Here is a 14,942-nt window from a genome sequence, read left to right as displayed (position 1 = left end):
AAAACGCGATCCCCACCCCTGTCCCGAGCGGCCGTGCTTCCGCTGGCTCCCCGCAGCAACCGATCCCCCCTAATTCTTGGCACATGTTTGTTTACTTTCTCAACCCTGTCTGTGGTTGTTTCCAGAATTAAGACTTTGCGCAAGCTTCATTCATTGTTTCTTGAGGACTTCTTGGATTCCATCAAGATACAGCCATTTTATAGAAAACGCTGTAGAATTAGACGGCCGCCGTTGACCAATCATTCCGCCATACCACTCCATCAGTCCTACTTGGGACAACTTTTGGTAACCCTCCATATCCCGAGGCCCCTCCTCCCAATTACTCTAGTCAGGGTATTCCAAACGCCGTCATCACCAAAATCCATATCATCCAGGTTCAAATGCTGCCGATATCGCCATACCTCCCGAAATCGTAGTCCGTCCAGGCCCTTGTTCGGTAGGTAAGGGTCTAGCCATGCAGCCGAAAGAGGCGCCACCAGATATGTTCCGTTCTTCTCCTTCAGATATTCATTGCTCCTCCTGTCCGCGGGGATATCGCATGTGGCAATTTTCTCCAGTTCCTCGAGCAATATCTCGCCCTTCATTCCCATAACATCTCGTGTGGTGAGGACCTCGTTCTTCCCGTTTAGAAGCCAGGTTGGTGGCATATACGTCTTCCACCAAACTGCTTGGGTAGCATCAGGCTGCTTGCTCAGGAATACTTGCGCTGGCACGATACCACCTTGGTGATAGACCCCAAATAATATGCCCAACACGAGGTTGAACACAATCCAGGACCCCAGCCAAATGCGCAAGGCCGACTTTCGTTTCGGAAGTCGAATGGAAGATAAGATGAGAGGGACTGTCGGGAGGAGGAATCTTGCTTCCTGATGCTTTGATAGGGAGAGAACGACAAGGCCTGAGATAGCAGAGTACAGTCGTATAGAGCATTGCGGTCGGGTGAAGAGAAGCACGGCGGCTGGCCCGATCAGCTGTGGAAGGTTGGCAAGCAAATGTTGGTACCACGGGTGCAATCCATGTTGAGCCAAGTTTTCCGGGTCAATGTTGTAAAGAAAGTTGTTGAGCGGCGTCAATACAGGTCTTCTTATAAGGTCCAACCAGGTCATCGAGTGCGGTGTGTAGAAGGCCGTGTCGAGAGCGATGGCAAACAGCGTTGTTGAGATACCTGCAAAGACCAAAATCACGAATGACAGAGGACTGTCGACTATCAGCATGCATCCAAGGAAACTGTGATCAGGCAGACTCACTTCTTCCAGTAGTATTTCAGCAACTGCAAGCCAGGAATCAACACAAAGGCGGGGAATGTGATGCGATTGAACACTCCAAAGACCGCAACAAAACCTAATACCGCTGAGGCAAGGAACGAACTGCGATTCTGTATTCGGATTGTCAGTGACCGTGATACCCAGGCGCATTGAAATCATCTGTTTGGGCCAATTACCGGATTCTCAACAATGCGCTGAATCAGCACCAGACACCACGCTACTACTAATGTTTCCACTGAGTTCGAAAAGGTGTGTGTCTGGAACGTCCAGGTCACGTAGGAGGAGGCAACAATGAGGACAGCAACGCGCCTATGTCTCGGCGATGGTATGAGCTCGTGGATAGCCCAATCCTCCAGGACGAAGCTTATGGCGAACATGAGGACGCGCAGGGTCCAGAACACTGCGATAGGCGGAATCTCGCCGTCATTTCCATTTCCGATCCATAGCCAGCGAAGAAGCAGCATCGGCAGCCCATATACGGGCCATAGTGGGAAAACGCTACGGATCGGGTGCTCGTTTGTGAATTCCCACGTGTGCCGGACGGGATAATGAAAGATCTGTCCTGAAGCGCGACGAGTGTTAGCAATGCGCCATACAGTCTGCGGAGTGCAAATACAAACATACCGGCTATAACCTCTGGCCCTTGAAAGTTCTCATCTGGGTGAAGATAGCTTGGTGATAAGGCAAACCAGAGCCTTACCAACACCAAGAAAAGGTATGTTCTCCGCAACATGTCAAGTTCGTGATCCTGCGACTGCAGTCATTCGCGACCCATGTGAGCATCCGTTTTTGGGGCGCACGCAGCCGTTCGAGGCACTACTAGAACTCGCGGGAAGCTAAATGGGCATCACCGGATGGAAATGTTGAGGAGGGAAGTCGCTGTGATTAAAATAACGGCATGATGGCGTGTCGGGGAGAGAACGCGCTCAAACATAACCCGAAAGCGACGAGGAGAATCTTTGGGCGTGGTAATCAGAAAGGAACCTGGAAGGGATGGGCCTGTAACATTCGTGAGAAGGGAATGCCCAATTGCCCATGGGACCGGGAGTGGACGGTGGCATCGTGCCAGATCTCAGGTACCTCTACCTTTACTGCGTAGGAGCGAACCCTGTCCGCGAACAGCTCCGAACAGGGGGGTTGATGGTCAGCATCCCTCAGGCACGCTAAAGAATTGGATCCGACCGTCCGTTTGAATCATGCAAACGCGCCTTTCCCGCAATTCTCCTGTACGCTACCATCGCTGTAACCAGGGGCACCTAATCCAGCTTCATGGTGTCACCATCCGCACTACTTAGTACAAAGCATCACGCCTCTCTCGTCAGCCGGCGTCCAGGTGTTCTCCAGTGAAGGAACGAGCGATCATGTCTCGCAAGGCCCTTTGAGATGAAAGTATTCACGAGTTTCGAAGGAAGCAAGCAGCTGAGAGTTCAACTTTTCCTGGACGGCAGGGTCATATGTGAAGGTAGGTACCTAGTGATGAGCGACTTTTCGCGGCGAGCCCCTGCAGGTACTATTGCTTGAATCTTGACAAGCTTCGGACTTGCTTGCTGCGATCGGAAAGGAAGGCTTCTGGAATTCTTGAAGCTCAAATTAGGTGGGGTGAGGACATCTCCAGATTCCCCACGCAGTTGTCCGTCCGCATTCGGGAGGCGGGCTATAGACAGACTACCCCCCTTCCCTATATCTAGACTACTTAACCGCTTTGGGCAAGGCTTCTGAGCCTTTTTCCGCCGTACAAAAAATAAGGTTCGCAATCGGTTAAAGTGCACTAAATCCTCAGTCTTTAGGTAGGAAGGAAGACGCATTCCAATATATGACATTTGGACCGTAGTAATATCTAGGGATGTTGAAATGTTCGCTTGGCTGTAATCTTGCATCTGGCCCGGCGTAAGGCTATCTTTTTTTTTTTTTTTCTTTTGGAGGGAGTGTATATGGTGAAAGTGCATCGCCTTATGACTAGAAAGGTGACCAACTATTTCTTGGAAGAATTTTCGAAAATGACCGGCTGTGGTTAACAGACTTTGGCCTAGTTCTGACTGTAGGATGTTAGCAAATGGGAATATAGATCAGATGCCTTAGAACCATGCCCTAAGTGGTTAAGTAGTCTAGATATAGGGAGAAGGGGTAGTCTGTCTATAGCCCGCCTCCGCATTCGGGCCAGTCGGCAGGCTCGTTGGCGTCGTTGGCGCGAGTCTAGGTACTTTGGTAATTTCCTCCCGCACGGGTGCAGCAACTGGTCGATCTGCGCGAGCCGGACCATGGATGAATGACGAGTTACATAGTATGTATGTACAGCTTTATTTGTACCTATATTCGCGCCGGGACACAGCTTTGGAATCTTGACATTTCGCCTTCGTGATCTGAATGTACATCATACTGCGATACGGACAGATGGTAAGCAAAAGATGTCCTGGTCTGTTAGTGTGAAATAAATCTCCAGCAAAGCGGCCTTGAATATTGATAGGCCCTCATGTTGACCCCTTGTCCTTCCTCCCACGGAAGTTTGATTTTCTGTGCTCGTTGGACGGGAGGTACCGCAGCTTTTGTCACATTCAAGCTGCATTCCTTTACTTGACAATCCGTATCAATGATGCAAGATAGCAACAAAAGCCAGAGTAGCAGAGGACAATTTTGGGTACCATTATGTAGTTGTCCATCATGTATATACTTCATCTAGGAGCTTTTCCAACTGAAGCTATTGACATCCCGACATCCAACTTACAAGCGTGGGTAAAATCTACCGGGCGTGCGGGCGTATCATCCTAAGCCGGAACATACATAGTGAATATAAAGCATCTGGAAAAACGCATAGTCCCCGTGTGGGAAACCGCATGTAGTCAGCTGTCAATGAACCTAATTCGTGTGTACGTGGAATGTGCCGGTCTTTGATTATTTTTACTATCCAATGCAATGCTTTGTGTATATTGCAAGCATGAAGACATCTGTAGCTTCGAATGTCCCCAGATCACGCCAACGACGGTCCCCACATCGTCTCTTCGTGACTCAAAATACTACATCTAATCACTGGTGTGCAAATGTCCCATCGTTCCGTTGATGGGAGCTGCGTGGTGCCAAAGGTTAGTACATGGAACGGCACGTGAACGGTCAGGTTCTCTCTCCAGAGCGTTTCTGCGTCTTCCGTGTTGGAGCAAGTCCATCCGTCTCTCCAGGCAGGGCCTGGGCACTGACCACCCAACCCCATTATATTTCAACCCAAGAAGGCTGACGAGCTGAGGGGCCGCGCCAGGATTGCTAGGTGGTCTATGCACGCACTTTACGTGCGCGCAATTGGACTGCGTGCAGCGGGCTCCACAAAATGAAGGCAGAGGCGATTCGTTTGTTGGAAGGACCGACTGCGCCCGCCAACGGGCACTCACGCGGACCTCCGTCTGTACTTTCATCACTAGCCCAAGCAAACTACAGGCAACCTTTCACGGGGAAACCATAAGAACCACGCACTGCAGCCAGTTAATCACACCGCGTGCGTTCCTTCTCTCATTATTGCCAAACCTCCTGCAACTCAGAGCAAGGTCACTTTTACATTTGAGCTTGAATTTGCGCAAACAGGTAACTATATGACAACACCGTCTCCCACTTTTTCCCCCACAATTGAACTATCCCCTCTCTGCATCATTTACACCACCAGCATCAATCACATAGACAGCCAACTCAACCCATCAACATCCATCGACGTATCTTCTAACGTCAAGACTACGACTACAGACATTCAACATGGCGGAGAACGACGAACGTGCCCTCCAGAAGGTATCTCTCCAGAGCAACGATGGCCAAATCATCACCGTCGGTGAGTAGAATCACCCCGCCACCCGGCCTGTCTCCTTTTCTTTCCCTGCGACTGCAGCCGACTAACTGGCGTCAAACACAGATCGTGTTGTTGCCGAGCGATCCCTTCTCATCAAGAACCTGATTGAGGATTTGGGCGACGAGGCTGTTATGAACGAGGCTATTCCCCTACCAAACGTCAACGAGCCTGTCCTCCGAAAGGTTGTCGAGTGGTGCGAGCACCACCGCAAGGACCCGCCCCAGACTACCGAGGACGAGAACGACAGCCGTAAGAAGAGCACGGAGATCGACGAATGGGACCAGAAGTTCATGCAGGTTGACCAGGAGATGCTCTTCGAGATCATTCTCGTAGGTTTCTCCCTCGTTCTACCCGCCGATGCTACTTGATATGCAAACATCACTCGGGTTCTGCAGGGTCAGATCATGCTAACATATTCCTCATCCAGGCTGCCAACTACATGGACATCAAGCCCCTCCTTGATGTTGGATGCAAGACCGTTGCCAACATGATCAAGGGCAAGTCCCCTGAGGAGATTCGAAAGACGTTCAATATCACAAATGATTTCACTCCAGAGGAGGAGGAGCAGATTCGCCGCGAGAACGAATGGGCGGAAGACCGTTAGCCGATCAAGACCAGTTTCCACGTCAAGTCACTTTGCAACGCCGGGATCACCGTCTGCCAACGACAGAGGTTACCCCTGTGCTTCGTCTACCGGAACGCACACTTTAGCCGAGTTTGATGGATATGGGGAGAGCTGTTATGTTGGGAGATGGATATCAAACACATCTCGTGTTATCGACAGCATTTCGACGACGACGTGATACGGTTTGGGCATTCCTGGGAGGGCCACAAACGAAGCTCTTCCACTCAGTACGTTCGATCGTACCTTTGCGTTGGCAGGCGTTTAGAGGCGTTGTTCTCTAGCTTTTTTCTACGGCTCCTTGTTTTCTTAGGCTGAATCGAGGGTTTTCTTATGATGATACAGTTTGTGAATCAGGTCCTTACGTGTCTGAGAACGTCCTCACCGTAAAGGCCGACAACGTCGTCACGATTCTGTTCCGTGTTGTTGCCATGATGGCCCCCTTTACCACCAACATACTCTACATATTGGCACCTCGTATTCGCTTAATACGCCCATCATGTGAACTGTAGTCTAATGATAGCAACAACGACCCTCTGTTTCGTGGCAGCTATTCATGGTTCAAGGCGCGGAGTCACCAGGAAGAAATGGGCCTTAGAGTAGGGGAAAGAAAAGTCAGCCAACATCCACACTACCCTCCATTGTTCCATGCTAGAGCGCTCCCGGTAAAACAGGTAGGTACAGAAACCGCCCTTTTCACTGACAATTTGGCGTTTTGAACTCAACCATGGCCAGGCGCAAGGATGGCATGGAGTTGCCCATGCACACAAACAACATACTAATGGTCCAGATTGCAGAGAGACTAGGAGGGAGCTTACCCAAGTTGTATATCATGGCTCATTTTTACTCGCTTTATACAAGCCAAGGGTACAGAAGTCGTTGATGGAACGTAGGCGGGCTGATTTGGACATTGCCCACGTCTTTTGATCAAGCCCCCTCGGTGTCACAGACCTTGATATAATGCGCACACGACATGGTACATAGACCGATTTTGTAGCACAGTTCCGAGAACATGGGTAGAACAAATATGGGAATCAACTCTCGTGCACCACGTTTTCTCTCATTTCAGATCCTAATTCCCCCAGTAACCGTCCTTCTAAATGTTTGCCGTGAAAGCATAGTACTCCGAAAGTTTACGTTCCCCCAAAACAAGGATCGAGTTCCAGGATATTTCCCCCCGCCGAAAGAACACAGCTGAGAACCGACCGCCGCCGAGCCAGAACTTGGTTGTGATCACATCATCTTCCGGTATTTGCTTCCTGGTTGCCCTTGCCCGCTTCTCCTTCGTGCTTGCTGGTGATCGGTGACTTCGCCCTAGCAAAACAACTCCGTAGCGGGAGGTCGGGAAGATTTCGTTATCGGTTTAATTTCGTAGGACAAAGGCCGAGAGAAGAAGGTTGCCGTCATAGGTCGCATTCCCAAGCTCCAGTTTTCGAAAAATGGAGGTGGATCAGAGCAACCAGGAAAAGAAGACCATCGTTGGGGGTGGAATATGGAAGAATCGTGAGAGCATTTAGAGGCCGAGACGGGTCTTGCGCCAGTGGCGACGCTTGGCGTTGTAGCTAGTTGTCTCTTGTTAGCATCCAGCGTCATGATGAAGCAGTCGCCATGCGTTCTTGAGTGCAGAAAGCTCGCGAGAGGGCATGTTGCGCCGGGTACAGCCGAGGCAGCTGGTTTGTTTTCCAGCTTCCCTCACCACCATCCCCGTCACTATCCATCCCTCTCCCTCTCCTCTGGCTGAACGCGACAGCAATGGGCGCTTATGGTGATATGTACCGGATGGTGTTGCCAGTGCGGAGGCGAATCCACTGGGGGATAGGCCTGTTCTGCTTCTGGGCCTTAGCAAGCTTCTGCTTGACACGGAAGGTCTTGTGGCTCTGTTTTCGCGATGCACCTCGTCAGCATAACTTGTCTTGCCGTCGTTCGAGCAGGTGAAGTCATGGACCCCTCCTCCATGCTTCAATCAATCGCTCTGCGATCATCATTTTGGGAATTCCGTGTCGCTGCCGTTTCTGGCATAGCAGGACGGCCAAAAATTCGACAGCAGAGCGATTCCGAGCATTCTCTATGCTCAACATGGTGGGACGTTACGTACCGGCATTTTGACGGTGTTGTCGAGTTACCGGTCGATTTGGCTGGTGTCGATGAGGTGGGTTAGAATATTTGGTGTGGGCTTTCAAAAACCAAGCAGAACACTAGGGCCCGAAAGTGCGCATGTGGCTGAGTCACGTGTGTGTCTGTGGCTCGTACTTGTGGCACAGGCTCATTCACTCTTGGAGTCCGCTCTCTGACCGGACAGAAGGTCCATTTGGGTCCAGAAGGGAGGCGCACGAGCCACGAGAAGCGGCTATCGGAGGTTTCCACGGTGCCGTCTCGCTGCCAATCGATTGCCGGGATGTTTGCAGTTGGGCTGGGCGCTTGGGGCGGCCTTGCCTCCCGGGACCCCTGAGTGCCGGCACGATCAAAGGAGCTCTTTGGCGGCATTGAGCGACGGCCTCTCTATGACAACGAGAGGAGCATCTTGAAGCAACCTAACCCAAAACACTTTTTTTTTTCGCAATACCACGGCGCAACAAACCCTCGCTTATCCTGTCTTCAACCGTGCGCACGGGAGCATCCGAAAGATACCAGCTGGGCTGACCGCGCTTCCGTTCGCTGCCTCCTCGATAATACACTACTCGCCGTCATCATTTCCATCGACTAGTACGGCCCGATCCGACACGTTAGAGCCCGATCTGTATCAAGGAATCGCCTTGCCTGGTCAAATCCTCTCCTCATCCGTCTAATTATCAACTGCCTCAATCATCACACTCCTACGAACTCAACGCGCTCTCAGTCTTCCGGGGCACTAGCCAACACGCAAAGATGGGTCAGAGCATGTCATGGCTGTCTAGCCTGTCCAACCTCTTTTGGACAAAGAAGGAGATCCGCATTCTGATATTGGGCCTCGATAATGCCGGAAAGACAACACTACTATACAGGCTCAAGGTAGGCCCACCTGTTGAAAAGCTGACGAACGGAAGCGCGCACAGTTCGGAGAGCTGACAACATGTTGTAGATTGGCGAGGTAGTAACCACGATACCAACAATCGGTTTCAACGTCGAATCAGTCACATACAAGAATCTCAACTTCAATGTGTGGGATCTGGGTGGTCAGACTAGCATCCGCCCGTACTGGAGGTGCTACTATGCGAACACGGCGGCGGTAATATTCGTTGTTGACTCGACCGATATGGAGCGATTGCAAACCGCGGCGGATGAGTTGGCCGCTATGTTGAATGAGGAAGAGCTGAAGGACGCTGCCCTTTTGGTGTTTGCCAACAAGCAAGATCAGCCAGGTGCAAAGGGGGCGGCAGATATCTCTCAGGCTCTCCGCCTGGGCGAGCTAAGGGACAGGAACTGGAGCATCATGGCCTGCAGTGCAGTGGAAGGGACAGGCATCACAGAGGGCATGGATTGGTTGGTGGTATGTTTAACCTCTTCTTTTGCTGCTCCCGGCCCGTTATTCTGTCTATGTGCTAACCAAGTGAGCAGCAAACCGTAAAAGAGGAGTAGTGGCCAAAGCAGGGAATGCGCAAACATCACCACCGGCTTTGAGATGACGAGGAGAATCTGTACAACAACAAATGACAACAACATCAACATTCGGGAATAGGTCGTACCGACGGAATTACATACCGGCACATGACTTGGGTATATCGGATACGTATGGCGGCGGCAGGCCGGGTTTCTCGGCGTTCTTGGGGGTTATGTCCCGTGGTGGTTGGTACCAGCGGATGCCTTGATGACAAACAAAACGACATAAGGGTTCAGAGATTTCTGCCTACATATATCAGCTTACGAGCTTTCTATAGCCTTCTTTTAATTAATGGACTGGCTCCGGCGACTATTCAACGTCGGATCGTCGGGTATTGAGACTTCAAGCACACAACAAAAAAGACGAAATTCGGACTCTTACAACATGTCTGCGCGTTGGGCAATATCCCGTTTCACACGACATATTCCCGACTCCGATATTACTTATATTCTCTTGCGCGGTGACTCTAAGCTTGGTCATCAGTTGACCTGGGTATTTGCGGCTCGAATTCCGAGTGAGCCCAGAATAGTGCTTCAGGCAAAGGTTCAAAGCCAAGTCCAAATTGAGCCAACAGTACACACCAGTGAGGTGATGCTCAGCCATCGTGCTCACAGTCTAGAATTTCCTCATTGCAAATTATAAACTCTTACAACGCGGGAGTGTACTTTCCGGTGGTCGTCCTTCATGCCACTTTTCAACATGCGATGACCAACTTATCTACGAGATCAGACCGGATCTAACTTTTCCTCAATGCCCATAGAGGTTTGCAATTTTTTTTTTTTTTTTTCCTTTTCTTTCTTACCCTTTGTCTTCTTCCTCCCGCTTATCTTCTCTTATGTCAATCGAAACATTTGGAGGGAATTCGGATATTCGTGATTCAGCCGGGAAGAGATTCTGCCCAATACATAGGGAAGCGATTTGAAGGTGGTTTCACTAGTTTCTTAGGCTTCGTTTGACCTATGCTGTTTATCTCAGTAACTCCGTCTTCACCATCTGGCAGCTGCCCCAACTACTTTCACTATATGCTCTCATGCGAGGCGGCGTTCGATCCGCTGATCAAACCTATGTTATGGAGGTTACTGTTGAACCAGTGAAATTGTCCAAAGAAGCTAAGAAATCATAATACTGACTTTCAGGACGAGCATAAATCAAAATAGATGGATGGTCTTGAATAGAGGATGAGAATAGAAGTTACAGTCAGGCAAGGAACAGGTCAGGCTGAAGCAGGCTGGTGATGTGCCACCTGATCGGAGGGAGTTACTTTTGCACTTGGTGAGTAACCATGTAAGTGGACAGGAACAACATAGGGGGTCGCTTTCTCCTGGGTACTCTTACCGTTGCAAGAAGTCATGGCCCACCCAATGGTCACGTAAGCTTTCGGGTATAGTGCATTTCTAGCCGGCCACGTCTTCCCTTCAACCAGACAACTAGTCCATCTGACTCTATCGTCTTCCCACCAATGTCTCTCATCGTGACAATAAATGGTTCAGCCATGTAAACATATATGTCCAACTGTGAGCTCTACTGGGACGGGTACTGTGAAGCACGAGACCTTCAAAGAAAACAAATATGTACCGCTGAATCTCATTCAACTCGGATTTCTCCCCGTCCCCTGTCCTCGGCAATTAGAGTATTTGATATGCCGAGGTCTGCATGCCCTTTTGAGGCGTCGCCGTGAAGGCCTCTCTCTCCAGATGTGATTGGCTGGTATAGTTTCGGGGATATATCCGAGTTGGCGATGCAACACAGATGAACTCCTGCAACTACCTACATCCTCCAGGAACCGCACAATTGCATGCAGGTTCAGGGGGGGTCTACTGTACTTTTGAGCATCGTTGTACATTCCGGCATTGCGAAGCGAACTCGGAGATAAAAAGTAGAACAACTTGGGTGCACACGCTGATACAGACACGAAAGACCCATTACGTAGAGGTACGTAATACAGTAAAGTCCCCTGCAAGTGCAACCCCTCTCCTTTTTTTTTTCTTTTTTTCCCTGCAAGCACATACAAACTAAATGACCCATCAAGTGTAAACCTGTTGGCCGCCCGAATTCCCTTTTGTGTATGAGGGTGAAGCACCAGAAGTTGTACACACGCCATTCAGTGCAAATCATCCAAAGCTGTACCCCCAAACATAGCCAATCCAGACAAGCCAACCTAAGCGAGCCGAAATGTGGAGTCTCTTCCCCGAACAAACCACCGTTCTCTCGGGCCTTCCGAAGTCTTGTGCCCCCCTGATAGCCAGCATTAAAATATGAAGCAGGCCGTCCAAGATCTCATCAAAGGTTTGAGATGGAGGTATTCTTAGTCAAAGAAGAGGGGTTTCGCTTCAACATCGTGCTGGTACTGCTTACTCAGACTCGCCCCATATCGCACAAAGGTCTCCTGACATCGCGGGGCAGCTTAGGTATCAGCTCAAAACTCCGACTTCAAGGTGAGATCTATCTGGCATCCTACCGCCCGAGCAGACCAACTACTACATATGGCACCTTACCGTCTAATCCACAATCCGTTACCGGGTAAGCATCAAAGCAGCCGGGCAAAGCCTCGGCCAGACAGTTGATTGGACTGCATTTCCTTCGGCAACCTTTTGGGACCCGCGACTAACTAACATCAATAGTACCGCACTAATAATCGATTTGCACCAAGTGAAAAGAGTTGTCAGAAACTCGGGGTTATTCTTATGTATAATCCGCTTCCCAGCTAGGCTTAGGCGTCTGGAGCCCCTTGTCGTCGTTTGAATTTAAAAAAACCGCTATAGTCCGCCGGATGTACGCTGGTTCTCACATGGTTACCCTTCTTATTTTTAACTCGGATTCTTTCTTTACTTGACCCTTCATATCCTACACACTGACCCCAACAGACCGTCTTTCAACCATGGGCGTTCCCGAAAAACGAAAGGCCGAGTCGCCATTGTCCGATGCTGCGGCTTCGCCTAAGCCAACAGCCCCTGGTCCCTCCTCTCCTGGTCCCAAGGAAAACTCACCTACTCATGCCTTGTCCTCTCCTAGATCTGAGGGAAGGTCACCAACACCCGCTCCTGAAACTCCAGCGCCCGAATTGCCTGGCGTCATGTCCGGTGCACATTGGCTTCAGCAAGGTCTTCCTGAGACCGACACAGATGACAAGGATTCAACTCTAGGAAGTGATGTTGAAAGCTCGACTGCCTCGATTTCATCGAGTATTCTCAACTACCGCACCATCAACGGCCGAACCTACCATAGTGATTCGGTGACAGACGGAGAATACTGGGCTCCCAATGATCAAAAGATGCTTGGAGCCCTAGAGATCTACTATCACTCCCTCTTTCTTATGACGGACAAGCAGCTTTTTCAAGCCCCTCTCAAGGACAACATTCAGCATGCCATTGATATCGGTACTGGCGAAGGATTCTGGGCAATCGACTTTGCCGACAAATTCCCCTACTGCGATGTGGTCGGTACGGATATTTCGCCAATCCAGCCCACTTGGACCCCGCCAAATTTGCGCTTCGAGATTGATGATGCGACCAAGGAATGGACTTTCAAGGAAAACTTTTTCGACTATATCCACATCTCGTTCCTCAACGGCGCTATTGAAGACTGGGGAAACTTGTACAAAAATGCCTATCGGTGCTGCAAGCCTGGCGGTTGGATTGAGCACTTTGATTGTTCTCCCATCGTCTCGTGTGATGACGAAACCCTTCCTCCCGATTCTGCGTTGGCCACGTACGGAAAAATCCTGGACGAGGCTGGAAGGCGAATCGGTAGGAGTTTGACCATCGCTCATGATGGAACCCAAGAGCCCGGTTTAAAGGAGGCGGGATTTGTGAACCTCCATACGAAGCAGTGGAAGGTAAGTTCCGTTTTGACCCAGAGTTAGGGATAAAGCTGACCAGCGACTTTAGCAACCCTTGTCTCCCTGGCCAAAAGACCCCAAGCAAAAGGAAATAGGCCTCTACACCTACGCTGCTGTCACATCAGACCTTGAGGGTGTCATCCAATTCCTCTTCCATAAAGTCATGGGCTGGTCGACGGAGGAAGTCGCGGTATTTGCGGCGCACATGCGTCAAGAGATGAAGGAGCAGAAGATCCACGGCTACTGGACCTGGAAGGTTGTGTATGGGCAAAAGCCGGAGGACGCGGAGTGAAGAAGGTAAACAAAAAATGGTGGTGAATGGAGATTTCTGGGTGACTGTGTAAGATGTTCCAGAGGATGATAGTCCAATGCAAAGAACGCGCTGTTAATGATGTGAAGATCAAATTAAACGAACTTTCAGTGTATCAGGAAAATTCACAGTTTGTCTGTTTTCTTGGCGCAATCAGGATTTCTGGCTCGTCTTCCAAAAATCCGAGCCTCAATGAAACAGAACGATGCAGGAACGCTTACCATCCAAAATGCGCATCGAGGCTGTGCGAAGTGTCAAACCGGAAATATCGATCGATCACTTTGTGTAGTGTAAGCGCCCAGAAACCCTGATCGTGTAGAAGACTAGAACCTGGGGAAAGCCACCAACGGAGCTTCCATAAACAAGGGGTGTAGAAAGCGAAGGTCTTACTGGTCCTTTTGATGCTCCCGACATTCTGGTTCAGCGGCGTAGAAGGTGCCGCCTCTCGGGGACTGTGTTCGTACGACCGACCCATTCGAAGAGCTGAGACGATTTTGCAAGAATTCAAGGGCCGTTGAAAATAATACCTACTATATGGCGAAGAGACTTCGCTGTCAAAGCTGCGTGAACAAAGTAACAGCTTCTGCAAAGATCCGGCAAGAAAAGACATGAAGGTGCAAGTAACATGACCTGAAGGACAGCCTCACTTTGACATAAGTCAGTATAGGAGTGGATATCACACTTCGTCAGCAATTGAACTTGCTTGTCAGAGCCTTGAAAACTAAGACACTCACCAGATTGGTTCATCCGACCATCGTCAATTTGACTATCTTTAGTGTACTTCAGCAACTGCTATTGTCCTCAACGCCCTTCGCCGCAGGAAGACATATACCTCAGTAGGATCCCGAAATCCACGATTTAGAATCCCACGATCCCGCAATATCCCGAATTATCAAGTGCTAGGCTTCTTCGGCACTGCACCTTTAAGTCATCCTCGTTGACCGCAGTCTTTGAATAGATACATACTAGTATCTCCAGAGTTGTTTCCAAAATGCAACCTCGAACAATTGAACTCTGTGATGGGCAAGCGACGTGATGGAGGCAACCACGAGACCACGCGATGGAACCTTAACTCAAAAACCCGCCATTCAGAAGCCTCTCATGCATAACAACCTCCAAACATGAGACAAGGGTTTTTTTCGCCTGGGATGAATTGTATGTGGTTCTGCTGAGGTAGGACTGCTTCTAGCGACTGATCTACTGTGCAGTAGCGCAAGGCAGCCTTTCTCGACAACAAGAGAAAGACAGTGACCTTTCCCCTTTAATGCCCGATTTTCCTTTCTGGCAATAGTCGATGAACAGCAGAAGCTTTCGAGCATTATGCATGAAACCTTTGAGAAAAGTGGGAGGGATGAGGTGGTCCCCTACAAATCGCTCCGCGTCACGTCTTACGATGACAATGACGACGACACCGGGTCGGCGACGGGACTGCGTGACCACCCAGAAAAGAAACAATCGTGATAAACTCACTGCGGTGTTCCTGCATTCGTGCCCATTTCGAGCGGCG

At 50.0% G+C, this 14,942-nt stretch overlaps 5 protein-coding genes across 6 annotated transcripts; 3 read left to right on the top strand and 2 right to left on the bottom strand.

Moving 5' to 3' along the window:
- Positions 1-74: 74 nt before the first annotated feature.
- NCU11399 (GPI mannosyltransferase 4) lies at positions 75-2,300 on the bottom strand. The gene is made up of 4 exons (XM_001727976.2): positions 1,890-2,300; positions 1,442-1,827; positions 1,248-1,375; positions 75-1,197 (listed from the first exon to the last, which is right to left on the bottom strand). Exons 1-4 carry the CDS (start codon positions 1,996-1,998, stop codon positions 267-269), a joined length of 1,554 nt encoding a protein of 517 aa, XP_001728028.2. The 5' UTR covers positions 1,999-2,300; the 3' UTR covers positions 75-266.
- Positions 2,301-4,625: 2,325 nt separating this feature from the next.
- On the top strand, positions 4,626-6,354 carry scon-3 (sulfur control-3). Of its 2 annotated transcripts, XM_011395670.1 has the most exons (4): positions 4,626-4,832; positions 4,989-5,070; positions 5,152-5,417; positions 5,516-6,354. In XM_011395670.1, exons 2-4 carry the CDS (start codon positions 4,998-5,000, stop codon positions 5,690-5,692), a joined length of 516 nt encoding a protein of 171 aa, XP_011393972.1. In that variant the 5' UTR covers positions 4,626-4,832; positions 4,989-4,997; the 3' UTR covers positions 5,693-6,354. The 2 variants fall into 2 exon arrangements, with proteins under 2 accessions (XP_011393972.1, XP_011393973.1); XM_011395671.1 differs by having other exon boundaries at positions 4,810-5,070; positions 5,516-6,350.
- A 147-nt stretch (positions 6,355-6,501) lies between these two features.
- NCU08990 (60S ribosomal protein L39) lies at positions 6,502-7,939 on the bottom strand. The gene is made up of 3 exons (XM_953925.3): positions 7,806-7,939; positions 7,487-7,587; positions 6,502-7,272 (listed from the first exon to the last, which is right to left on the bottom strand). Exons 1-3 carry the CDS (start codon positions 7,809-7,811, stop codon positions 7,224-7,226), a joined length of 156 nt encoding a protein of 51 aa, XP_959018.2. The 5' UTR covers positions 7,812-7,939; the 3' UTR covers positions 6,502-7,223.
- A 97-nt stretch (positions 7,940-8,036) lies between these two features.
- NCU08989 (ADP-ribosylation factor 1) lies at positions 8,037-9,776 on the top strand. The gene is made up of 3 exons (XM_953924.2): positions 8,037-8,698; positions 8,769-9,176; positions 9,245-9,776. Exons 1-3 carry the CDS (start codon positions 8,576-8,578, stop codon positions 9,263-9,265), a joined length of 552 nt encoding a protein of 183 aa, XP_959017.1. The 5' UTR covers positions 8,037-8,575; the 3' UTR covers positions 9,266-9,776.
- Positions 9,777-11,300: 1,524 nt separating this feature from the next.
- NCU08988 (hypothetical protein) lies at positions 11,301-13,535 on the top strand. Its single transcript, XM_953923.2, has 3 exons — positions 11,301-11,807; positions 11,909-13,122; positions 13,175-13,535. The coding sequence occupies exons 2-3, from the start codon at positions 12,166-12,168 to the stop codon at positions 13,415-13,417; spliced, it is 1,200 nt and encodes a 399-aa protein (XP_959016.1). The 5' UTR covers positions 11,301-11,807; positions 11,909-12,165; the 3' UTR covers positions 13,418-13,535.
- The last annotated feature ends 1,407 nt before the right edge of the window (positions 13,536-14,942 follow it).

This window comes from Neurospora crassa, linkage group III (assembly GCF_000182925.2).
Source record: "Neurospora crassa OR74A linkage group III, whole genome shotgun sequence".
Taxonomy (NCBI): domain Eukaryota; kingdom Fungi; phylum Ascomycota; class Sordariomycetes; order Sordariales; family Sordariaceae; genus Neurospora; species Neurospora crassa.
This window is presented reverse-complemented; position numbering and strand designations above follow the sequence as displayed.

Coding starts and splice junctions, on each gene's coding strand:
- NCU11399 (XM_001727976.2), bottom strand. CDS start 1,998: ATGTTGCGGAGAACATACCTTTTCTTGGTGTTGGTAAGGCTCTGGTTT. Junction 1,376..1,441: donor AGCGCATTGTTGAGAATCCG/GTAATTGGCCCA, acceptor ATCCGAATACAG/AATCGCAGTTCGTTCCTTGC. Junction 1,198..1,247: donor CTGAAATACTACTGGAAGAA/GTGAGTCTGCCT, acceptor GATAGTCGACAG/TCCTCTGTCATTCGTGATTT.
- scon-3 (XM_011395670.1), top strand. CDS start 4,998: ATGGCGGAGAACGACGAACGTGCCCTCCAGAAGGTATCTCTCCAGAGC. Junction 5,071..5,151: donor TGGCCAAATCATCACCGTCG/GTGAGTAGAATC, acceptor CGTCAAACACAG/ATCGTGTTGTTGCCGAGCGA. Junction 5,418..5,515: donor TGCTCTTCGAGATCATTCTC/GTAGGTTTCTCC, acceptor TTCCTCATCCAG/GCTGCCAACTACATGGACAT.
- NCU08990 (XM_953925.3), bottom strand. Junction 7,273..7,486: donor CGCACTGGCAACACCATCCG/GTACATATCACC, acceptor AGAGACAACTAG/CTACAACGCCAAGCGTCGCC.
- NCU08989 (XM_953924.2), top strand. CDS start 8,576: ATGGGTCAGAGCATGTCATGGCTGTCTAGCCTGTCCAACCTCTTTTGG. Junction 8,699..8,768: donor CACTACTATACAGGCTCAAG/GTAGGCCCACCT, acceptor AACATGTTGTAG/ATTGGCGAGGTAGTAACCAC. Junction 9,177..9,244: donor AGGGCATGGATTGGTTGGTG/GTATGTTTAACC, acceptor CCAAGTGAGCAG/CAAACCGTAAAAGAGGAGTA.
- NCU08988 (XM_953923.2), top strand. CDS start 12,166: ATGGGCGTTCCCGAAAAACGAAAGGCCGAGTCGCCATTGTCCGATGCT. Junction 13,123..13,174: donor TCCATACGAAGCAGTGGAAG/GTAAGTTCCGTT, acceptor CAGCGACTTTAG/CAACCCTTGTCTCCCTGGCC.